At 43.8% G+C, this 25620-nt stretch overlaps 1 protein-coding gene across 1 annotated transcript in view; it reads left to right on the top strand.

The window, feature by feature from the left end:
- Positions 1-25620, top strand: part of LOC121270245 (ADP/ATP translocase 4-like) — a 112873-nt gene that overhangs the window by 62732 nt on the left and 24521 nt on the right. Inside the window, exon 4 of the mRNA XM_041175592.1 lies at positions 2694-2848. Within this exon, the coding sequence (XP_041031526.1) occupies positions 2694-2848 (155 nt within the window). The remainder of the gene's footprint in view (positions 1-2693; positions 2849-25620) is intronic.

The following is a 25620-nucleotide window of genomic DNA, read 5'->3' as shown; positions in this document are numbered from 1 at the left end:
TTAGCGAGCCCACTCACTCCTCTCATCCCGCCCGTGGATGGGGTTCTTGAAAATATGGCCTATCCGCCTGCCTGTTGTGCCCGTGCCAAGCCCTGAAAATTGCACGGGCTGAGCAAAATCGATTTCAATTGATGCTTCAAGGGCCTTAACTAGCCCGTTAATTAATGGCAGGCGCACTTCCGTCCTCATAGCGCGGCCTTCCGCGATATCGCTATGGTGCATGCCCGACATCATCGTGCATCACTTTACGTGCCGGTGTCTCAGACCTGCTCCCGCACACCGACTGTAAAATTCTGCCCAGGGAAACCAAAATTCAGACTGTACATGGCAAAAAAAAACAATCAACACTGGGGACAGAGATCATAGTATGAAATTTTTGAACTCAGTGTTGAGCCGAGAAGCCTGTAAAATGCCTAATTGGAAAATGAGGTGCTGTTCTCAAGCTTGCATCAAGTTTCAGTGGAATATTGCAGCAAGTCAAGGGGCCCATATTGTTCCTGACTGTTCTCTTTATCCTAGTATGATTTTTAAAAATGTTTGTGTTGCTTTTGTTATTTCTTATATTTCTTTTTGTACCTGTCTCTCCTCCACCCCTACCCCCCACTCTCACGCAACCACAGCAGAAGCTCACCCATGGTTCCAGCAATGCGTGCAGGTCTGAGATCATCTCTGGCAGAAACTGGGCATTCTGCTGGACCAGGTTTTCCATGGCATCTGCGATCCTCCCCATTACGGACCTCGATGCCCTCACATGTGGGAACCACTACATCAGAGAGCACACGAACAGACCCCTCGACCTCACATGCCACTCTGAGGGCCCCTGACACCTCTGCCTGATGTTCCTCTGCTTCTCGCTGACGTTCCAGCAACATCTCCAAGACCTCTCCCAGAGGCTCATCACCTGACTCGGACTCAGCAGGGGCCTTTTCTCCAGCAGTCTACCGAGTGCTGGAGATCTTCGCTGTCAATGCCTCCTCCTGCTGTGGACATGTGTCTGTGAGGTGACCACCAGAGTTTGAGCCCAAGCCTAAACTAGAGCTATGAGCCACCGAAGTGTGTGTCTCTAGGCTGGTGGAGGGTGCAGGTGAATGCTGTGATGGCTGTACAGGTGAAAAGTTGTCCTCTTCCGAGGCCTCCTGCGGGCTGGGACTGACTCCAGGTGCGAGGTCTGGCCTCCTACTGCCATTTTAAGTGGAAAGAGGAGAGAATGAGTGATTGCCTAGGCTGCCTCCTTTATTGCACAGAGCCTCACCCTCAGAACCCAATTTGCAGATATTAAGCATGCTTCCTCACTGGATGCTTGGAGGAGGCAGTGTGTGGTTATGATCTTTCCCTGCCAGCTCAGTAGCCCACTGCTCATATTGTGAGTGAGGCTGGATGTTGGGTGTGCTCCCTCCTGTCTTCTCCCTCTCATCTGTTGTGCACTGTCTTCTCTTGTGTAAAGGTAGATGGTTTGTGAGCACTTCTGATACAGGTGCTGGGTGCATGCTGCTAATTGTGTGGCTGATAAGTGACCTCATCACTCTCTAAATCCTGTCCACCATGTGCAAGGCACAAGTCAGGGTTTTGGAGGAATACTGCCCACTTGCCTGGAGAAGTGCAGCTCCAACAGCCCTCACGAAGCTGGACACCACTGAGGACTATGCAGGCCACTTGATTGACACCCCATCCAGCATCCTCAACATTCAGCCCCTCTACCACTGACCCATTGGCAGCTGTGTGCGCTATGTAAATGATGCACTTCTGCTAGTTCCCAAGGATACTTCGGCAGCCCCCACCAGACCTGTGAGCTTTAGCAGTTAGGTGGACAAGGGCTGCAGAGGCATGGCATAGCCCTCTACTACAACACACCTCTCCCGCCACCCACCCCCCCCCAACCACACCCCATTTTCAGTGCGGCTGGGTCAGCAACCCACAGTCGCCTTCCTACCAGTTGACCACACAGACTGCAGTGAGGCAATGAGGCAGCACCCCAGCAGCTTCTGAAGGGCTTTTAGGAAGGCAGAGATTAAGCTGTTCGTGTTTTCTGCACTGTAGGGCAGTCTTCCTCTGCACCCCTATGGCATTGACTACTCTAGCGACCTCCTCCCAGGCTGCTGTGGTGAGTCAGGTGGGCCTCCTGCTTCCATCTCTGGGAAAGAGGGCGTCCCTTCTGCCCTCAAAGACCTGGAGAAGAGCCTCCAGGGAGGCATCACTGAACCATGGGTCCAGTGCTTGCTGCTTTCTAGAAGCCATCTCAATGTCCTGGACTCAACGTGATGAATTGCTGTCTGGATGCCTTTTAAATATGGTGCCCAGACATAATGGCGGGGCATGCAAATTTTTACCTGCCCCACCACATGATGCGATGTAATTCTCCTGGCTGCATAATTCGTTAGGTCAGCAGCGCACAATTCAACATGCTAACCTGCCCTGCTCTCCAGCGGGAGCCCCTCTGACTTCCCACTCCCGCCACCTGACTTAGGCCCAGAGCAGAAAATGCCAGCCCTGGATTGGGATTTAGCACCTGGCTGAATTGAGAGTACGGCCTGGCCTGCTGAGCCAACGTAATACAATTAGTGTAATTAATTTGGGCTGGACAACCACAGTGCACTCTATAATTCAGCATCTTTATTCACAATTATGCACTAATTTTATGTATTGAAAACTAAGACCTCTTTTAAAGTAACTAAACATGTTCTTTTAAACTACAGGTCCGAAGGAGCGGCAGTTTACAGGTCTTGCTGATTGCATCATGAAAGTTGCAAAGCGGGATGGGCCTCGGGGACTTTATCAGGGATTTGCTGTTTCAGTGAATGGCATCATTGTGTATCGAGCTTCCTACTTTGGGTGCTATGACACAATCAAGGTAACGTTTTAAAAGTACTTCTAAATAGAATGAGTGAAAAATTATATGTTTACTTATTGAGTATGTATGGTGCATTCCCCAGCTAACTATTGACATTTAAAAATGTTTTGAGGGTTTTTTTAACTTACTGTATATACTTTTGATTTCTGTATTTCAAACTCCTGTCAGTGCCAGGGTCCCAGAGATTTCATAGCAAATCCAGGGAACAAGCATTTTGAATTGTTTAGTCAAATAAGTTGTTTAGTTTAGCTTACATTTTATTTATTTATTTCATCTACTGATTTTATTGTGTGACCTGTTGTGATATTTCTTGCCTTCTGAAGGCAGAAGAAAATCAATGAGAATTTTCACAGAGCATGAAGACTCTGGGGTCCTTTAAAAATGGCGGAGAGACCCAAATCCTGAAGCCCCCATTTTCAATCAATCATATTTTTGCCAGTAAGAGAAAAAGAATGGAGCGTAACTCCCACATGTAGGAAATCTGAACTCAGCAGGGCCATTTGAACACCGCACTGAGATCAAACAACCCTTTTTTTGCTAGAGCAAGGGCCTTAAGCCGCAGTGTGAGAGTTGCAAATTTTTAGAGGAGATATAAATGCTCGTGAAGGGTAGATAAGATCTGTATGCTTGTCACCCAGTGAAGATATTTAAATAGCCTGCCCTTTGAAAATTTTTTTAAAAACTGCCTTTCCCTGTCTGAGTTGAAAATAAAACATGTGCCATCACTGTCAATACCTGTGTATTGACAGAACCCTAAGTATTATAATTATAACATGGCTACTGCTTGACTACTTTCTACAACCTATCATCACAGTGGAGGGTGTAAGTTAAAAAATTGATGGACAGCTCACAGAGGTTATTAAAGGATTGGCTGTCTTTTGTTTATGGTTATGAATGCAAAATTTGTTTTTATAGAGTATTATGAAGTTGAGGGGATTTAAATGTATTGAATGGGCTTTCATGAATGAGGTTTTTTAAATAGATATTTAGATCTTTATTTTATTTTATCTCAGCATGGTTCTTGAGGTCGGTCCATGGTGAATACTGGGTCAGTTGGCATTGAAGGTACGAGGGCAAAAGTTTGGGGGGCATGAGTTGGCATAGGGTCAATAAGGGGCCGTGGGGATTGGTGAGGAGTGTAAGTTGGCATGTATGGGCATTGGGAGTGGGTTTGGGTTGAGAAGGGGTGAGGCCTAGAGGGCCCAATGTTTAATATGTTTTAACCAGCTGACCTCGGCACTTGTCAGCCCCTTTGGCCACCTCCGATCTGTATCTGGGGTGGAAGTTCCAATTCCATCCAGCACCTCTACCCAGGCATTTCTAATAGCCTTAGGAGCAAAAATTCATTCAGACATTTGTCTTAAGCTTCAACTGCCAAGCAATTTTTAAATATTTATTCATTTGCAAGAAATGGGTGTCTCTGGCAAGGCCAGCATTTATTGCCCATCCCTGATTGTCCATTGTGACATTCTGGTCAGAAAAGTAAACCCAAAGGGATCTAAGGGAAAGTAGCATGTTGGATCCAAAATTGGATCAATAACAGGAAGTTAAACGGTAATGGTGATGAGGTGATCAATGTTTTTGACTGAAACGCCTGTTCACGTGGGGTTTTGCAGGGCTCGGTACTGGGCCCCTTGCTTTTCATGGCATTTATCAATGATTTAGGCTTCATCGTGTCTCCGACATTTTAAATGGCAATGGCGTAGTGGGTATTGTCGCTGGACTAGTAACCCAGACACCCAGGATAATGCTCTGGGGATCTGGATTCGAATTCTGTTGTGGTATGGAATTCAATAAAAATCTGGAACTAAAAGTCTAATGATGACCATGAAACTATTGTTGATATGTTGTAAAGATCCATTTGGTTCACTAATGCCCTTTAGGTGAGGAAATCTGCCATGCTTACCTAGTCTGGCCTACATGTGACTCCAGACCCATAGCGATGCCCTCTGAAATGGCCCAGCAATACCTCAGTTGTATCAAGCCACTTCAAAGCCTCAAAAAGGGAATGGAACCATCAATCTCAGCATTACAAACTCAGCCCTGTTGACCCTGAAAGTCCTCCTTACTAACATTTGGGGACTAGTGGGAGAAAATTTGGAGAGCTGTCTCACAGGCCAGTCAAGTAACAGCCTGACATAGTCATCCTCACAAAATCATACCTTACAGATGATGTCTCAGACACCACCATTACCATCCCTGGGTATGTTCTGTCCCACTGGCAGGACAGACCCAGCAGAGATGGCGGCACATTGGTATACAGTCAGGAGGGAGTTGCCCTAGAAGTCCTCAACATCCACTCTGGACCCCATGAAGTCTCATGGTATCAGACCAAACATGGGCAAGGAAACGTTCTGCTGATTACCACGTACCGCCCTCCCTCAGCTAATGAATCAGTGCTTCTCCATGTTGAACACTACTTGGAGGAAGCACTGAGGGTGGCAAGAGTGCAGAATGTACACTGGGTGGGGGACTTAGCACCTGACTGAGTTGGCTGAGTCCTAAGGTCCTAGACTGGGTCTGTGGCAGGTGGTGAGGGAAAAACATATATTTGACCTCATCCTCACCTGCCTGCCTGCCGCAGATGCACCTGTCCATGACAGTATTGGTAGGAGTGACCACCACACAGTCATTGTAAGAGACAAAGTCCCGCCTTTATTTTGAGGATGCCCACCATCGTGGTGTTAAATAAGATAGATTTTGAACAGATCTAGGATGGTAGTGGTGAAGGCTGGGCATCCATGAGGTGCTGTGGTCCATCAGCAACAACAGCAGAATTGTACTCAGAATATAATCTTTAATCTCATGGCCCGGCATATACCCCACTCCACCATTACCATCAAGCCAGAGACTCAACCCTTGTTCATCGAAGAGGAGCAGGAGCAGCACCAGGCATAGCTAAAAATGAGGTGTCAACCTGGAGAAACTATAACACAGGACTATTTGCATGCCAAACAGTATAAGCAGCTGGTAATAGACAGAGCTAAGTGATCCCACAAACGATGGATCAGATCTAAGCTCTGCAGTCCTGCCACATCCAGTTGTGAATGGTGGTCGACAATTAAACACCTCACTGGAGGAATAGGCTCCACATATATCCCCATGCTCAATGATTGGGGAGCCCAGCACATCAGTACAAAAGATAAGGCTGAAGCATTTGATACAATCTTCAGTCAGATGTGCCATGTAGATGATCCATCTCGGCCTCTCCGGAGACCCCCAACATCACAGATGCCAGTCTCCAGTCAATTTTATTCACTCTGTGACATCAAGAAACAGCTGAAGAAACTGGATAGTGCAAAGGGCCCTGACAATATTTTGGCAATAGTACTGAAGTCTTGTGCTTCAGAACTTGCCGCGCCCCTAGCCAAGCTGTTCCAGTACAGCTATAACACTGGCATCTATCCGGCTATGTGGAAAATTGCCCAGGTATATCCTGTACCCCCCCAGAAAACTGGACAAATCCAACCTGGTCAATTACTGCCCCATCAGTCTACTCTCAATCATCAGTAAAGTAATGGAAGGGGTCATCAACAGTGCTATTAAGTGGCACTTGCTTAGCAATAACTTGCTCACTGACACCCAGTTTGGGTTCCGCCAAGGCTACTCAGCTCCTGACCTCATTACATTCTTGGTTCAAACATGGAACGAAGTGCTGAACTTCCAAGGTGAGATGAGATGACTGCCCTTGACATCAAGTCTTCATTTGACTGAATGTGGCATCAAGGAGCCCTAGCAAAACTGAAGTCAATGGGAATCAGGGGAAAACTCTCCACTAGTTGAATTCATACCTAGCTCAAAGGAAGATGGTTGTGGTTGTTGGCAGTCAGTCATCCCAGCTCCAGGACGTCACTGCAGGAGTTCCTCAGGGTAATGTCCTTGGTCCAACCTTCTTCAGCTGCTTCATTAATGACTTTCCTTCCATCATAAGGTCAGAAGTGGAGATGTTTGCTGCTAATTGTGCAATGTTCAGCACCATTGGCTACACCTCAGGTACTGAAGCAGTCCATGTCCAAATACAGCAAGACCTGGAGAATATCCAGGCTTGGGCTGACAAGTGTGGCGTGAATGTTACTTACCACAAGTGCCAGGCAATGACCTTCTCCAATAAGAGAGAACCTAACCATTGCCCTTTGACATTCAATGGCATTACCATCACTGAATCCCCCACTATCAACATCCTGGGGTCACCATTGACCAGAAACTGAACTGGCCTAGCCATATAAATACTGTAGCTATAAGAGCAGCTCAAAGGCAAGGAATCTTATGATGAGTAACTCACCTCCTGCCTCCCCAGAGCCTGTCCACCATCTACAAGGCACAAGTCAGGAGTGTGATGGAATACTCTCCACTTGCCTGGATGAGTGCAGCTCCCACAACACTGAAGAAGTTTGACACTGTCCAGGATAAAGTAGCCCACATGATTGGCTCCAAATCCACAAACATTCACGCCCTCCACCACCGACACACAGCAGCAGCAGTTTGTACATTCGACAAGATCCACTGAAGGAATTAAGGCTCCTTGGACAGTACTTTCCAAACCCACGACCACTACCATCTAGAAGGACAAGGGAAGCAGATGGATGGAAAAACCACCACCTGCAAGTTCCCCTCCAAGTCACTCCCATCCTGACTTGGAAATATATCGGCATTCCTTCACTGTCGCTAGGTCAAAATCCTGGAACTCTCTCCCTAACAGCACTGTGGATGTACCTACACCACATGGACTGCAGCGGTTCAAGAAGGCAGCTCACCACCACCTTCTCCAGGGCAGTTAGGGATGGGCAGTAAATGCTGGCCCGGCCATCGAAGCTGGCATCTTTTGTTGGAGATGGTCATTGCCTGGCACTTGTGTGGCGTGAATCTTTGTTACCATTTGTCAGCCCAAGCCTGGAGATTGTCCAGGTCTTGCTGCATTTGGACATGGAGTGTTTCAGTATCTGAGGAGACATGAATGGTGCTGAACATTGTGCAATCATCAGCAAACAATCCCACTTCTGACCCTATGATAGAAGGAGGGTCATTGATGAAGCAGCTGAAGATTGTTAGGCCTAGGCCATCACTCTGAGGAAATTCCTGTGGTGATGTCCTGGAACTGAGATGATTGATCTCCAAAAACCACGACCATCTTCCTTTGTACTAGGTATGACTCCAACCAGCAGAGAGATTTTCCCTGATTCCCATTGACTCCAGTTTTACTAGGGCTGCTTGATGCCGCACTCAGTCAAATGCTGCCTTGATGTCAAGGGCAATCACTCTCACTCACCTCTGGAGTTCAGCTCCTTAATCCTTGTTTGAACCAAGGCTGTAATGAGGTCAGGAGCTAAGTGACCCTGGCAGAACCCAAACTGGGCATCATTGAGCAGATTATTGCTTAGCAAGTGCCGCCTGATAGCACTGCTGATGACCCCTTTCATCACTTGGCTGATGATCGAGAGTAGACTGATGGGGGGGAATTGGTGTGGTTGGATTTGTTCTGCTTTTTGTGTACAGGACATAACCTGGGCAATTCTTCACATTGCCAGGTAGATGCCAGTGTTATAGTTGTGCTGTAACAGCTTGGCTAGTGGCGCAACAGGTTCTGGAGCAGGAGTCTTCAGTCGTATTGCTAGAATATTGTCAGGGCCATAGCCTTTGCAATGTCCAGTGCCTTCAGCAGTTTGTGTGTTTTAGTCCAGCTTTCAAACAGCCCAGCTTTAAAACAGGGCTCTTTCAGGCTCTGCTTGTAGCTCATTAATGGATTCAGGGAGCACAAAAACAAGCCATCAACAGTGCTGCCTTGTCTGCACTGAGTGCTGTCTTGAGCTGTATTTGACTGCTTCAGTTTTGTGAGTGAGGGAGTTTGGTGAAGAAAGAAGGAGGTGATCCTTTCATTTTTCTATCTTTCCTCAAAGAATAGCAGCAGCCTTGGTAGGTAGGACTTGGTGAGTAGTTCTGCTGTCCTTAATACTCTGTAAATTAGAAGTAAAAGTAAAGGGAATAATTTAAGGGTAAGTCATGGCAGGGCAGTTCCATGACGTGGAATGCGCCTCCTGTGCGATGTAAGAAATCAGGGAGACTTCCAGGGTCCTGGGTGACCACATGTGCAGGAACTACCTCCAGCTGCAGTTACTCCGCAGCAAAGTCAGCAGCAGCTGCATTCACTGTGGAGCATCCACAGGGTTGAGATCATTGTGGATAGCATGTACAGCGAGGTGGTCACACCGCAGGTAAAACGTGCACAGGCAGAAAGGGAATGACTGATCACCAGACAGAGTAAAGGCACTAGACAGGTACTGCTGGCGGAGATGGTTTCTCAGGGGAATGCAGCAAGAGCCAAGTCCGTGGCCTCACGAGTGGCTCCGTTGCACGGGGTGGGGGAGGGGGGGGAAGAGAATTGCAGAGCAATAGCGATAGGGGATTCTATCGCAAGGAGAACAGACAGACGTTTCTGCGGCTGCAGATGTGACACCAGGATGGTATGTTTCATGGTGTCACTGAGCGGCTGCAGGACATTCTGAAGGGGGAGGATGAACGGAGACTGTAGTCCATATCGGTACCAATGACATAGATAAAAAGAGGGATGAGGTCCTGCAAGCAGAATATAGAGAGCTAGGAAATAAATTAAAAAGCAGGACATCAAAGGTAGTCTCAGGATTACTCTCAGTGCCATGTGCTAGTGAGATCAGGAAATAGACTGGATGAATATGTGGCTAGAGAGATGGTGTAGGAGGGAGGGATTTTAGATTCCTGAGGAATTGGGACCGATTCTGGGGAAGATGGGACCTGTACAAGCTGGACGGGTTGCACCCCAGCAGGACCAGGACCAGTATCCTCACAGGGGGATTCACTAGTACTGTGGAGGAGGGTTTAAACTAGAGTGGCAGGGGATGGAAACCTGAGTGGGGAGACACAAGGCAAGGTAACAAAGATAGAAATGAAAGGCAGAAAAGTGAAAAGCAAACGTGGAAGGCAGAGGAAACAGGGGCTGGCAGTAAATAGGGCCGTGGTACAAAAATAATGTGTAAAAAGGCAAGTCTAAGAGCACTATCTGAATGCACTGAGTATTTGCAACAAGGTAGACAAATTAACAGCACAAATAGATGTAGATGGGTATTATATGATTGCAATTACAAAAACATGGCTGCAGGGTTACCAAGACTGGGAACTGAATCCCCAAGGGTATTTGATATTTAGGAAGGAAGGATAGGGAAAAAGGAAGTGGCATGGCATTGTTAGTTAAGGATGAAATCAGTGCAATAGTGAGAGGATATTGGCTTAGAAAATCTAGACATAGAATCAGCGTGGGTGGAGCTAAAAAGCAACATTAGTGGGAGTTGTCCATAGGCTGCCAAACAAGAGTGGTAAGGTAGAGGATGGTATTAAAAGGAAATTAGAGATGCATGTAATAAGGGTGCTTACAGTAATCATGAGTGACTTTAATCTATATAGACTGAGCAAACCAAATTAGCAATAATACTATGGTGGATGAATTCCTGGAGTGTGTACAACGTGGTTTTTTAGACCAGTACGTCGAGGAACCAACTAGATTTGGTTTTGTGCAGTGAGAAGGGGTTAATTAATAATCTTGTTGTGCGGGAACAGTGACCATAACATGATGGAATTCTTTCTTAAGTTGGAAATTGAAGTAGTCCAATCCAAAACTATGGTTCTAAACCTAAACAAAGGAAACTACAAAGGTATGAGGCATGCGTTGGATGAGATAGATTGGGGAACTTCATTAAAAGGTGAAACAAAAACAGAATTACCTGGAAAAACTCAGCAGGTCTGGCAGCATCGGCGGAGAAGAAAAGAGTTGACGTTTCGAGTCCTCATGACCCTTCGACAGCACTCAAGTTCTGTCGAAGGTTCATGAGGACTCGAAACGTCAGCTCTTTTCTTCTCCGCCGATGCTGCCAGACCTGCTGAGTTTTTCCAGGTAATTCTCTTTTTGTTTTGGATTTCCAGCATCTGCAGCTTTTTGTTTTTATATTCATTAAAAGGTGGATAGGCAATGGCTAATATTTAAGGAACAAATGTATGCATTGCAACAGTTATATATTTCTTTCTGGCGCATAAACACAACTGGAATCATGGCCCAACCATGGATAACAAAAGAAATTAAGGTTATGGATCCAAAGAGAAGTCATATAAATTTGCTAGAAAAAGTAGGAAGCCTGAGGATTGAAAGCTGATTAGAATTGAGCAAATGAGGACCAAAAGATTGATTAAGAGGGGAAAATAGAGCGTGAGATTAAACTTGTAAGGAACATAAAAGAGGACTGTAAAAGCTTGTATAAGTACATAAGAAGAAAAGGATTGGTGAAGAAAATTGTAGATCCCTTACACTTCTACACGGGAGAATTTATAATAGAGAACAAGGAAATGGCAGAGCAATTAAACAGCTACTTTAGTTCTGTCTTCAAGGAGGAAGACACATATAACTTCCCAGAAATACTATGGAATTGAGGGTTTAGTGAGGAGGAGGAGGAGGAGGTATTGAAAGAAATTAGTATTACTGAAAAAACCAGTGCTGGAGAAATTAATAGGACTGAAAGCCACTAAATCCCCAGGGCCTGATAATCTACATCCCAGGGTACTAAAGGAGGTGGCCATGGAAATAGTGGATGCGTTGGTTGTCATCTTCCAAAATTCTGTGGATTCTAGAACAGTCCTGGATGATTGGAGGGTGGCAAATGTAACCCCACTATTTAAAAAAGGAATGAGGGGAAAAAACAGGGAATTACAGCTCAGTTAGCCTAACATCAGTGGTAAGGAAAATGCTAGAGACTATTATAAAGAATGTGATAAATGGACACTTGGAAAATTTCAACGGGATTAGACAAAGTCAACATGGATGTATGAAAGGGAAATCATGTGTGACAAATCTACTGGAGTATTTTGAGGACATAAGCAGAATAGATAAGGAAGAACCAGTGGATGGGTGTATTTGGATTTTCAGAAAGCTTTTAGTGAAGTCCCATAAGAGGTTAGTGTGCAAAATTAAAGCGCATAGGATTGGGGGTAAAAATTGACATGGATTGAGAATTGTTTAGCAGACAGGAAACAGAGTAGGAATAAATGGGTCTTTTTCGAGTGGCAGTGACTAGTGGAGAACCACAGGAATCAGTGCTTGGCCCCAGCTATTCACAATATATATCAATGTTTTGGGTGAGGGAACAAAATGTAATATTTCCAAGTTTGCTGACGATACAAAACCTGGTGGGAATATCAGCGATGAGGAGGATGTAAAGAGGCTTCAAGGCAATTTAGACAAGTTGGGTGAGTGGGCAAATAGATGGCAGGTGCAGTATAATGTGGATAAGTGTGAAGTAGGAAAAACAGAATGGCAGAGTATTATTTAAATTATTTATATAGGAAATGTTCATCTTCTCTGTATCATTCCATTTTTGTTGATGTACAAAGGGATCTGGGTGCCCTTGTACACCAATCACTGGAAGGAACCTTAAAAGCAAAAAGCTGCAGCTACTGGAAATCTGAAATAAATATAGAAAATGATGGGAAAACTCAGGTCTGATAGCATGGCAGAATTTTTAGCTCAGCGGATGGGCGCACGCCCGACCCGACTGAGCGTGAAATGACGTGCGATGACGGCCAAGTGTGCCGAGGTCAGCGCACAGCCACGCAATTGTTTGGTCGGTGGGTGTGCTGCCAGAGCTGGCAGCGCGCCCACAGACAATTAGTGTAGAACAAGGGGCCACAGTCTCAGGATACGGGGTAGACCTTTTAGGACTGAGTTGAGGGAAAACTTCTTCATTCAGAGGTTGGTGAACCCGTGGAATTCTCCACCATGGAGGGCTGTGGGGGCCAAGTCACTAAATATATTTAAGAAGGAAATAGATAGATTCCTGGACTCCAAAGGCATCAAGGGGTATGGGGAGAAAGCAAGAGTATGGCGTTGAGATAGAAGATCAGCCCCGAAGGGCTGAATGACCTACTCCTATTTTCTATGTTTCTTGATATCATGTGGAGTGAATTGAATTGGCCTAAGACTGGTATCTGTGATGCTGGGGACCTCTGGATGAGGCCGAGATGGATGATCCACTCGGCATATCTGGCTGAAGATTCTTGCAATGCTTCAGTCTTGTCTTTTGCGTTAATGTGCTGGGTTGCCCCATCATTGAGGATGGGGACATTTGTGGAGCCACCTCCCTTGAGTTGTTTACCATCATTCACGACTGGATGTGGCAGGACTGCAGAGCTTAGATCTGATCCATTGGTTGTTGAATTGCCTAGTTCCGCCTGTCACTTGCTGCTTATGCTGTTTGGCACACAAGTAGTTCTCTGTTGTAGCTTCAGCAGTGAAGAAGGTACTCCCTCCAATCGTGCAACTACCACATAGGCCAGTTGAAGAGGAGAAATTACAATCCCCGATCACACAGCGACCACAGAGACTCAGGTTTCCTTTAACTGGCTTTTTCAAGCATATGCAAGGGAGCTGCAATCATTCCTAAGAATGAAGACCCAGCTCCCAGATTGATTACATTTCATTATTTTTGTACTTTTCCTTTTCATAATACATTTGAGTATATTTGAATACATCCAATCGGTAACTGACACGATGCTAACTCTATCCTATTGAGTACTTAAACATGTGATTTTGCTAACCAATTATTCTAAAGGATGTATATATAATTATATTATCCAATCAAAATTAAAACATGTATGCAAAGACCTTGGTTCTCACAGCTCAACACTGTTTGTGTTTCATCAGAGCCCCCTCTTTGTCTATTGTATGTCTTCTCATATCTAAGCTAAAACCATCTGCCTCTTCCCTATGTGAGAGGGGAGTACACTGAATCTAATTTATGTCCTTTTTTGTGTCTCCAGTATCTCCAGACTCTCAAGGCTGTGCAATGTTCATCTGACAATCTTCAACTCTTAATATAATTAGCAGTCATGTCTGCCTGGAGATTTTAAGTGTTTTTCAGTAAATTCTTGCACTGTTCTCTTTTAGCAATTTTAATTTTTCCCTAACAAGCAGGTTGATATCTCATTTTTAGGTATGCCTGGTGCTGCTCCTGGCATGCCCTCCTTCACTCTTCATTGAACCAGGATTGATCCCCTAACTTGGTGGTAATGGTAGAATGGGGGATATGTCAGGCCATGAGGTTCCAGATTGTGGTTGAGTATAATTCTGCTGCTGATCATGACCCACAGTGCCTCATAGTTGCCCAGTCTCAAAATTTATCCCATTTATCACAGTGTTAGTGTCACACAACATGATGGAGAATATCCTCAATGTGAATACAGGACTTGGTCTCCAAAATGACTGTGTGGTGGTCACTGGCCCCCATATTTTAGTAAGGAGGACTTTGCAGGGTCAGCAGGCTGAGTTTGCCATTGTCATTTGCAGTGCCTGAGTCAATACAGGGTGGTCAGTCTGGTTGACTTTCTCATGGTTTGATACAACTGCTAGGCCATTTAAGAGTCAGTCACACTGCTGTGTATCTGGAGTCACATGTAGGCCTGACCAGGTAAGGACAGCAGATTTGGCATTTGTGGACCAGAAGGGTTTTTACAACAATTGGCAATGGTTTCATGGTCAACATTAGACTTCTAATTCCAGATTTTTTTTTCATTGAATTCAGATTCCACCTGCCATGGTGGGATTTGAACCCAAGTCCTCAGAGTGCTACCCTGGGTCACTGGATTACTAGTCCAGTGACAATACCACTATGCCACCACCTGAATGTTGGATGTTGCCAAAAATAGAGAATATTAACAATTAGGATGGATAGGCTATCCTGGAGGAGTTGCTTTTCATACACAGGAGGCTGAGGGGAGATTTAATTAAGATGTATAAAATTGAGGGTCGAAATGGAGTGGATAGAACCATAGGCCATTCAACCTATTTTGTCCGTGTGTGGGCCCTCTGAAGGACCAATAAACCTATAGCCACTTCCTCTTCCCCGTAGCCCTGCAAATTTTTCCTTTTCAATTAATGATCCAGCTCCCTTTTGAAAGCTACAGTTGACCCTACCTGCACCACACTCCCAGGCAGTGCATTCCATTTCCTAACCACTTTCTGGGCTGAACTCTTGAGTCCTGCCAGTGGTGGGAATCGTGGTGGGCGAGACCAGAAAATTTGGAGTGAGGTCAAAAGTCAAAAATCCACTTGCAGGTCGCTTTCCCATTAGCACATTCATGGTGGGTCGTCTTTCCCACTCGTGAACATCAGGATTGTAATTTGCATGCCCAGAGAAGGGCAACTCTGCAGGGGATGGGTGGAGCCAGTGAAAGACAACACTGCAGGGGGGTGATTTCCGGGGAGGGGCAACTCTGCTGAGGGGAGAGGTGTCCGAGGAAGGGCCACTGCAAGGTGGTGCGGGCGAGTGGTGTTCGGAGAAGGGCAACGCTGCAGTGGGTCGAGGGTTTGGGGAGCTGGGGATGGGCAACTCTGCAGCGTGGAGGGGTAAGGTTCAGGGAAGTGCAGCTCTGCAAGGAAAGGGCGGGGGTGTCTGGACATGACGGCAGGGCAGCCAACTGCCTGCCCGACCTGCCAAGAAATTCAACATGAACTTCGTGGCTGCATAATTAATGAGCTGAACATTGTGCAATTTGGTAGGTTTACCCACGACACCCTTTGGCGGGTGTCGCTTGCTCCAACTTCGTGCCCCTGCCACGGGAAAATCCTGACTGCTGTGTAAAATGGTTTTTCTTCTTGTGTCCATTACTTTTTTTTGCCCTATCATCTCAAATCTGTTCCCTCTGGTTCTCAATACCTTCATCGATGGGAACGGTTTCTCCCTATCCACCCTTTTCAGTGCACTCATGATTTTGAATACCTCTTTCAAATATCCTGTCAATCTTCTCTTCAAAGAGAACAATCCCAGCTTTCTAAATTTTCTACCTAAGTGAAGTTCCTCATCCCTCAAACAATTCTCGTGAGTCTTTTCTGCACTCTCTCCAAAGCTTTCACATCCTAACTAAAGTGTAGTGCCAAGAACTGGACACACTACTTTAGTTGAGTCCGAATCATGTTTTCTGCAAGTTTAACACCACGTTCTTGCTCTTGTATTCTATGCCCCTATTTATAAAGCTGAGTGTGCTATATGCTTTATTAACCACTCTCTCAACCTGTCCTGCCACCTTCAGTGATTTATGCACTTATGCACCTAGGTTCCTCTGCTCCTGCACAGTCTTTAGAATTATTTTATTTTATGTTGTCTCTCTGCTCTTCCCACCGAAATGAATCACTTCTCTGCATTGAACTACGTCTGCCGCTTGTCTGACCATTCCACCAGCCCATGTCCTTTTGAAGATCTACATTATCCTTCTCGCGGTTCATAATACTTCTAAGTTTTATATCTGCAAATTTTGAAACTGTGCCCTGGACACCAAGATCCTGGTCATTAATGTATATCAGGAACAGCAGGGGTCCTAACACCAATCCTAGGGGAACTCCGATATAAATTTCCAAACTGAAAACCAACCGTTCACCGTGATTCTTTGTTCCTATCATTCAGCCAATTTCATATCCATGTTGCTACTGTCTCTTATTCCTTGACCTCTAACTTTGTTCATAAGTCTGCTGCGTGGCACTTTATCAGATGCCTTTTGGAAATCCATGTATATCACATCAACAGCATTACACTCATCAGCCACCTCTGTTACCTCCTCAAACAACTCCAGCTGGTTAGTTAAGCACAATTTTCCATTAATAAATCCACACTGGCTCTCCTTAATTAACCGAAGTAACTATTAATTTTGTACCAAATTATCATTTCTAAAGGCTTCCTCAACACTGAAGTTAAACTCGCTTGTAGCTGATGGGCTTAACTTTATACACTTTTTTGAACAAGGGTATAACATTTGTAATTCTCCAGTCCTCTGGCAGCACCCCTGAATTTAATAAAGACTGAAAAATTATGGCCAATGCCTCTGCTGTTTCCACTTTCACTGCTTTCAGTATCCTTGGTGCATTACATCCAGTCTTAGTGCCTTAACAACTTTATGTACAGACAGCCTATCCAATTATCCACTTTATCAATTTTAAACCTCTCAAGTGTATGAACTACCTCCTCTTTCACGGTGACCTGGGCAGCATCTTCCTTGGTAAAGACAGATACAAAGTATTCATTTAATATCTCAGCCATGCCTCTGCCTCAATGGGTAATTTCTTTTTGGTCCCTAATCAGCCCCATTGCTCCTCTTATCACCATTATACTATTTATATGCCTATAGAAGACTTTTGGATTCCCTTTTATGTTAGCTTCCAGTCCTTTCTTATATTCTGTCATTGCTTCTCTTATTTTCTTTATCAATTGCTGCCGAATCTTCAATATTTGTCCTGGTTCTCAATTGTATTATCCACCTGACATGTGTCATAAGCATCCTTTTCCTGCTTCATCTTTATCCCTTTCTTCATCTCTGGATTTGTGTGCCCTAACCTTCCCCATTCGTGAGACTATACCTTGACTGTGCTTGAACTATCTCTAGGCCCATTATTCATTTCCAGTTTAACCTGCTAATCTTTGGTTCCAGTTTATCTGGGCCAGATACATTCTTATCCCATTGAATTTGGCATTCCCCCAGTTAATTATTCTTAACTCTGGATTGCTCCTTGTCTTTTTTCCATAGCCAACTAAACCTTATGAAACTAAATGAACTAAATCTTATTTTCCATCCATTGTTTTATCTCCACCTTTTAGCCTATTTCGATCCCTTCCCCCCACCCCACCCCTTCTAGGGCTATCTGTCACTTTCTCATCCTGCTTTCTACCCTTAATATCACCATTAGCACATTCCATAGCTAAATCACCACCGTCAACACCCCTTTCCCCTTTTGTCTATGATATCTTTGGCAATCTCTTCTTTGCCTCCATCTATCACTGGCCCTCTATCCAGCTCTACCTGTCCCACCCCCCTCAACCAGCTTATATTTCAACTCATTTCTATTTTTCTTAATTCTGATGAAGAGTTATACGGACTCGAAACATTAACTGTATTCCTCTTCACAGATGCTGTTAGACCTGCTGGGTTTTTCCAGCTATTTTTCTTTTTGTTTCAGATTTCCAGCATCCGCAGTATTTTGCTTTTATCTTAAACGTTATGAAACCATGATCACTATCCCCAAATGCTCCCTTACTGACACCTGATCCACTTGGTCCATCTCATTCCCAATAACCGGGCCCAGCAATGCCTCCTTTCCTGTTGGACTGGAAACATACTCCTGAACACACACTTATGAACTCTTGACCCTCTCTGCCCTTTACGATACTAGTATCCCAGTCTATATTTGGATAATTAAAGTCCCCCATTATAACTATTCCATAATTCTTGCACTTCTGCGAAATTTGTTTGCAAATTTGTTCCTCTACTCCTTTCTCAGTAGTTGGTGGCCTATAGATGACAGCGAGCAATGTAATTTGTCGATCCTTCGTTCTACACAAATAGATTCTGTCCTTGACCCCTCTGGGATATCCTCTGTCTCCAGCACTACAATGTTCTCCCTAATCAATTCTGCTGCCACCACCCCGCCCCCCTCTCCCTTTCTTATCTTTCCTGAATACCTTTTGTAGCGAAGATATTTAATACCTAGTCCTGTCCTTCTTTGAGCCAGGTTTCTATTACTGCCACAATATCACATTTCCATGTGGCTGACTGGGCCTGCAACTCACTAATCTTATTTATCACACTCTGCACATCCACATACATGAACGGTAACCTTAATTTGGACTGTAGTACTTTCCCTCTTAGATGAGCCTACCCAATACCTTACTATTTCCTACTCTAGTACTATCTGTCTCCCCCAATATTCCTTGTATCTTGTTACCCCTTTCCACTATTGCTTCCTGGTTCCCACACCCCTGCCAAGTTAGTTTAAACCCTCCCCAATAGCACTAACAGATAACCCCGCAAGGAAATTGGTCCCGGCTCTGTTTAGGTCCGACCTGTACAGGTCCCATCTCTCCCACAACTGATCTCAATATCCTAAGAATCTAAAGCCCTCTGTCCTGCAGCTCTCCAGCCATGCATTCATCTGCTCTATCCTCCAATTTCTATATTTCTTACGTGTGGTACCAGGACTAATCCGGAGATTACTACTTCTGAGTTCCTGCTTGTTTATTTCCTGCCTAGTTCCTAAATTTTGACGGCAGGACCATATTCTCCTATCTACCTACGTCATTGGTACTGATGTGGTACTGATATGCTGGCTGTTCACCCTCCCGCTTCAGGGTGCTCTGCAGCTGTTCAGGGACATCATTGACCCTGGCACAAGGGCACATGCCATTCTGGATTCACGTCTGCGGCTGCATAAAAATGCCTGTATGTTCCCCTAACAATAGAACCTCTGATCATGATTGCTGTTCCATTCTTCTTCTTGTCCCCCTGTACAGCTGAGCCAACCATGATGCCATGGACTTGGCTTTAGCTGCACTCCTAAGGTCATAAATTTAAAGTATTTGGTCGGAGAATTAGAGCAGCTCAGGTGAAGGTTTTTCACCCAGAGTGGGTGAGGGGCTGGAACTCACTGTCTGAAAGGGTAGTAGAGGCAGAACCCTTCATCACATTCATGAAATACTTGTATTTGCATTTGAAATGTTGTAACCTACAAGGCTACAGACCAAGAGCCTGGAGGTGAATTAGGTTGGGGTATCTTTTCAGCTGGCACAATCAAGCTGAGCATGTGGGCTCCTTCAAATTATAAGAAGACATGAATGACTTATTTGGATATATATTTTGCAAATGAATTTCAACAAAGATAAGTATGAGGTATTACATTTAAGAAAAATAGGGAGATCACGTATTAGTTGGAAAATAAGAATCTAAATGAGGTAGAGTAGCAAAGGAACCTGGGAATACAAATAACAGAAGTCACTAAAGTTTATGTGCAGATCAAAACAAAAGCAAATACAACTTTGGGTTTATTTCTAGAGGGATGGAATTTAAAAGTGGAGAAGTTATGTTAAATTTGTATCAAACCTCGGTTAGACTGCACTTGAGTGTTGTCTGCATTTCTGCTTGTCATATGAAAAGGATATAGAGGCACTGGATAGAGTGAACTGCCATCTCATACCTAACAGGAAGGGAGGAATAGGCTGAGTCTCTTTAGGCTGAGAGCTGACTTTGTGACCTTTAAAACTATGAAAGGTTTTGAAAGAGTAGACATAGAATTTTCATTTGTGGGGAGTGGAATATCTAAGAGACCATCTGTATAATGTAGTCACCAAGAAACCAAATAATGAATTCAGAGGAAATTTATTTGCCAGGTGTTGAAAATGTAGAACTCTGTACCACAGAATAGTTGAGGCAAATAATCAAGATAAATTTAAGGATAATATGAGGTAAAGGGAACAGAGAGTTATGCTAATAGTTAAGGAACGATTGGAGGAGGCTTGAGGGAACATAAATGTAAACATCGACTGGTTGGCATTCTGTTTTGTTACAACTTCTTAGCCAGTTCCTTCTGACAAGTGTTTTGCAGAGTATTTTTTGGGTCATAGGTGTTTTTCAAAAGATTGGAGGCTTTCAAATAGACATCATGATGAGGGTTGTGGGTGGCACATGAATGTTTTCAATTGGATGAAGAAGGCAGTGACCATCCATGGTAGCAGCGTTGTGCTGCAGTGGGATATGCAGTGATCTTTGAGAGGTGCACAGCACACAACTGGAGAACAAAGGTGAAAATGGCAGAGAGAGAGCAGCAGAGGGTCAGAGGTCACAGGAGGCACTGCCCAGATGAGAGGATCTACAGACAGAGGCTCAACTTCCTTCAATTATCTGAAAAATGGTGCTTCTGCAGGCTCAGATTGATGTGGCTGGTCATGGCAGCCATCTTTCACCATCTTTGAGAGGAGCTTCTTCCTAGTGATGCCACATTGCCTGTTAATATGAAAATCAACACTGCCCCCAATTTCTTTGATTCTGGCTTCTTCCAGTGTGCTAGTGGAGATATCTCTTCGGTTAGTTGTACATTAACATGTAGGGCTAGCCATGGTTGCATTGTTTTTATGACATCAAATTAGGTCAACTTCCCCTGGGATAGCCCAAAATGTGGGGGTAGTCAGATTCCTGTCTCCTGTCTGGCATCCCAAAGGACATACGTGACGAGTTGAGGACCAGCAGATCTAGGAGATTTTATCAACCAGAGTGTGGTTCATGCAGATTCTCTGGAAGCTGTCATAATGCACTGTCCAAAGTACTAAACCTCTTCATATCAGGAAACAGAATTGAGGACAAGCTAGCAGACGACTAGAGATACCTAATTCAAATTTGTTTTACATAAATGATGTGGACTTGTCTATGGCTTCCTTCTATACTGTAACATTCTATCATTCTAAGGGAATGGAGCGGATGGCTCCTACTTTCATCTTCATCTGTTCCCAGAGCATTGTGTACAGCAATAGCAAACAGTGAGTTATGTCAGACCGTTGGCAACAATTTGAAAAACTTAAAGTTATTAAAGAGGAGGGATAGTCTGGAGGTGAGTTAGGACAGGTACAAATGGGGTGGAGCACTTGCAGATGGTATTGTTTATACAAAGGTATTGTTCCCCCAAATGTGGAGTTCACAAAAAATTGCTGTAATGCTTTATTGACTGATGAATGAAAACTGATGATGTAAACTATCAACAATCACTCCAAACAGTGCCACGCTTGTATAATCTCATCTGTCAGATCAATGGCGAGTAGTACTATGAAGGGATTGTTTTAAGTTGTTAATTATAGTTTTCACATTTTAAACAAGGTTTAGGCATTAAAGGAATTAAGATATTATATCTTTACGCTACAAGGAGTACATTGACAGCAGATAGATCTGGGAGCCGGCATACAGTAAGTAAATGCAGATTGTTAGGGCACATGCTCTTCATTGTGTTTTTAAGATGCTTTGTTCCTGATCTCCGCTTGGTCACTTGGAAAATAATATTTTCCCCAGTAGGAGGGAGGGAAACTGAAAGGGCATGTCAACCTACTTAACTTTTGTGTATCTAGTAGCATGTCAGACTGGCTGAAGTATAATAGAATGTGGCTGTTGTTAGGGAATGGTACAGAACATGAAGAAAATACATAACTTGCCAAATGGGAATCAAAATTACAATAAAAAAGACCGTATACTGTAAATAAGACCTTGTAAGTGCATTCATTTAAGTAGTAGATACAAGGGTTTTTTTTCTTTCGTACAGTTGTGTTGGTTTTCTCTTTTGGTACCATTTATTTCAGAATGGCTACTGGCAGGTTTCAGACAAACTAAAATAGAAGTTTGCTGTTTGCACCAAGTTACCCAGATCATCACACTTTCATAGCTTAAAATGCAAATTTGGACAAGTGGTTCAGTTAGGGAGCACCGTGGTGATGCTAGCAGAAAATTGACTATGGAAAATTAATAGATGAGAGCAATTAAAAAGACATGTCACAAAAATGGACTAAAACATTTTGTGTCCGTAGGCAGCAAGACCTGGACTACATTCAAGCTTAGGTTGATAAGTAGCAAGCAACATTCGCACCATACGAATGTCAGGCAATGACCATCTCCAACAAGAGAGAATCTAACCATCTCCCCTTGACATTCAATGGCACTACCATCGCTGAATCCCCCACCATCAATATCCAGGGGTTACCGCTGACCAGAAACTGAACTGGATCAGCCATACAAGTACTGTGGCTACAAGAGCAGATCAGAGGCTGGGACTTCTGCGGTGAGTAATTCACCTCCTGACTCCCCAAAGCCTGTCCACCATCTACAAGGCACAAGTCAGGAGTGTGATGGAATACTCCCCACTTGTCTGGATGAGTGCAGCTCCAACAACACTCAAGAAGCTCGACACCATCCTGGACAAAACAGCCTGCTTAACTGGCACCCCATCCACCACTTTCAACATTCACTCCCTCCACTACTGACACAGTGGCAGCAGTGTGTATCATTCACAAGATCCACTGCAGCAACTCCTTTGACAGCATCTTCCAAAATTGCAACCTCTACCACCTAGAAGGACAAGGGCAGCATGCATGCAAACACCACCACCTACAAGTTCTCCTCCAAGTCACACACCATCATGACATGGAACTCTACCACTGTTCGTTCACTGTCGCTGGGTCAAAATCCTGGAACTCCCTTCATACTAGCACTATGGCTGTAACTACACACCTGGACTGCAGTGGTTTAAGAAGGCCATTCATCACCACCTCCTCAAGGGCAATTAGGAATGAGCAATAAATGCTGGCCTAGCCAGTGATGCCCACATCCCATGAAAGAATAGATTTTTAAAGAATTACAAAGGCATTTACAGTTTCTCTAAAGGTGTCTAAATCCACTGGCACCGTTGCCTGAATTACTAGAAGACAGACAGATGAGTTGCAGCAATTAGCCTTGAGACTATTGTTAATATTTACAACCATTGTAAATTGTTAATTTTCTACTTGTATAAAAATTTGTGGGATGAAATTAGAATAAAGCTGGGGACTAAGAGAAAATGACAAAATAAAGAGCAGGGCAAACCAAGGTACAGGTGGGAGATGAGAAGAAAGTGACGGAACACCCAGCACCCAATCTCTGGTTGGTAGTTACTGAAATGAATGTGTTGCTGTGTGAGGTGGTTATGAGAATGGTTTAGTGGTCCTCCATCCTCATCATCTCCTTTGGTAAGGTTGCAGCACTGCAGAGGCAAAGGTATATTTCAGGCCACAGTTGATTGAGAGTATCACCAAATCTGATGGATATGTGCTGCAGTTATCATTGCAGAAGATGGCACATCCTAGCTGACAAAATAGTTCAAGATCATTGTCAGGGAGATGTGCCAGGAGCTGCAGAAGAGGTGAATGCAGACAGTTCAGGCTACGCCAGTTTTTGATCAACATCATGCTTTGTCAAAAAAGCATGTCATTCTTTGACTAGGTGTTTCTGAGGAAGCATCCAAGATTATGGTGAGCAGGGAATTCTGGTGTCGTGGTGGTGTTAGTTTTTGTTTTGTTCTAACTTTCTTTGAGAAGAGGAATTTAATTAATGATTGAAATTTAGAACACAGCATGAGTCTGTTTTGCCTATCACACCTGTACCAGCCCCAGAAAGCGGTCTCCCTCTTATTTTTCTCCAGTCTTTTAAAAATTTTTTCAGGAAAGACATTGATTATCCAAATGGATTTCAAGAATGCATTTGACACTGCCTAATACAATAAGCTTCTACATAAAAGTCCATGGGATAGATGAAAAATGTATTAAAATAGATTAGCAAATGGTTAGTTGTATTCAAAAATGAGTAGGAGTGCATGGGTTGGAAGTCAGTTAGCGATGGAGTACTACATAGTTGGGATGGCTGTGTATAATTTTTAGAAATTTAGGAGAAATTGTTTAAAGTGACCAAATTTGCAGACTATCAATTTGGTACCAAATTTAAATGATGAATAGCAATGTGCACATACAAATTGAAAAGGAGTTTGATGTGCTTGATCAGTTGGCTTACAAATGCAAAATGTAATTTAACACTGAAAACTGTAATAATGTTATGAGATCTGACAGAGGAAGTGTTGATGTGAATTATATCCTCACTGGGAGTATACTTGAGATGCTAGAGCTGGCGAGAGTTCTTTGGAGTTATAATATACAGGTCACTGAAATCATCAGCACAAACAGTTCCCGGACGGTTTGGGAAAAGAAAGCAGAGTATTAGGATGCATAGCAAGGGGGGTATAAGGGGTATGAATCCAGGGAGGTAATTTTAAATCTGTAATAGTCCTTGTTGAGACGGCAGCTGAAGTTACTGCATGCAACTTTGGCCTCCCTATTTGAAAAAATGATACTGAGTTACTGGAACAGGGAAACGGAATGGCTTCTTGATTGACCCCAGAATTTAAGGGAATGAGATATGATAAAAGTTTGACTGCCCTGGGTCTGGGAATATGTTGGAAATGTTTAAAATTATTAAAGGTTTGGACAAATTGTATCCAATTTTTGGCTTCCCTGCAGTGCATAGAATTCAAGCAAAAAGTTACCTAGGGCTTAGAAGCGAACAAATTAAGGAAATTAATATCAGCAGAGAAAAGGTATTGGAGAAACTTAAGGGACTAAAATTGGACAAATCCCTGAGATCTGGTGGCCTACACCCAGGATTCTAAAATTGATAGCTGCAGAGGTAGTGGATGCGCTAGCTATGATTTTCCAAAATTCCTTAAATTAGATGAGAGTTCCATCTGTTTGGAAGTTGGCAAATGTTACCTAGCCCCTTGGTTACTATCTATTTCTGATATGAAACTTAGGTCTTCTACTGTGATAATTTCTTCTGTTTCTGCTTTAAGGACCAACATTTACTTTAGCTACTCTCTTTTTTAACATATTTATATAAGCTTTTACAATCTATTTTATATTAAGTTTAAGATTGTTCTTTGTGATTGGAGTATGTCACACTCCAACCTAACATGGAATTCATTGGTATTACGATCACTATTTCCCAGTGGATCTTTTACTATGAAGTTACTAATTAATTCTGATTCAATACAAAATGCTAGATCTAAGATAGTTTTGCCCCAAGTTGGCTCCATAATGTATTGCTCAAAAAAAAAACTGTCATGGAAACATCCTACAAATTCATCTTCTAGACCACTCTTGCCAATTTGATTGTCCCCAGTCTAGAGGAAGGCAAATGGCATGTTGGCCTTTATTGAAAGAGGATTGGAGTACAAGAATAAAAAAGTCTTGCTACAATTGTACAGGGTTTTGGTGAGACCACATCTGGCCTATAGTGTGCAGTTTTGGTCTTCATATTTAAGAAAGGATTTCCTTGCATTGGAGGTGGTGCAGTGAAGGTTCATTAAATTAGTCCTTGGGCTGGGGTGG

This window comes from Carcharodon carcharias, chromosome 1 (genome assembly GCF_017639515.1).
Source record: "Carcharodon carcharias isolate sCarCar2 chromosome 1, sCarCar2.pri, whole genome shotgun sequence".
Lineage (NCBI taxonomy): Eukaryota > Metazoa > Chordata > Chondrichthyes > Lamniformes > Lamnidae > Carcharodon > Carcharodon carcharias.
This window is presented reverse-complemented; position numbering and strand designations above follow the sequence as displayed.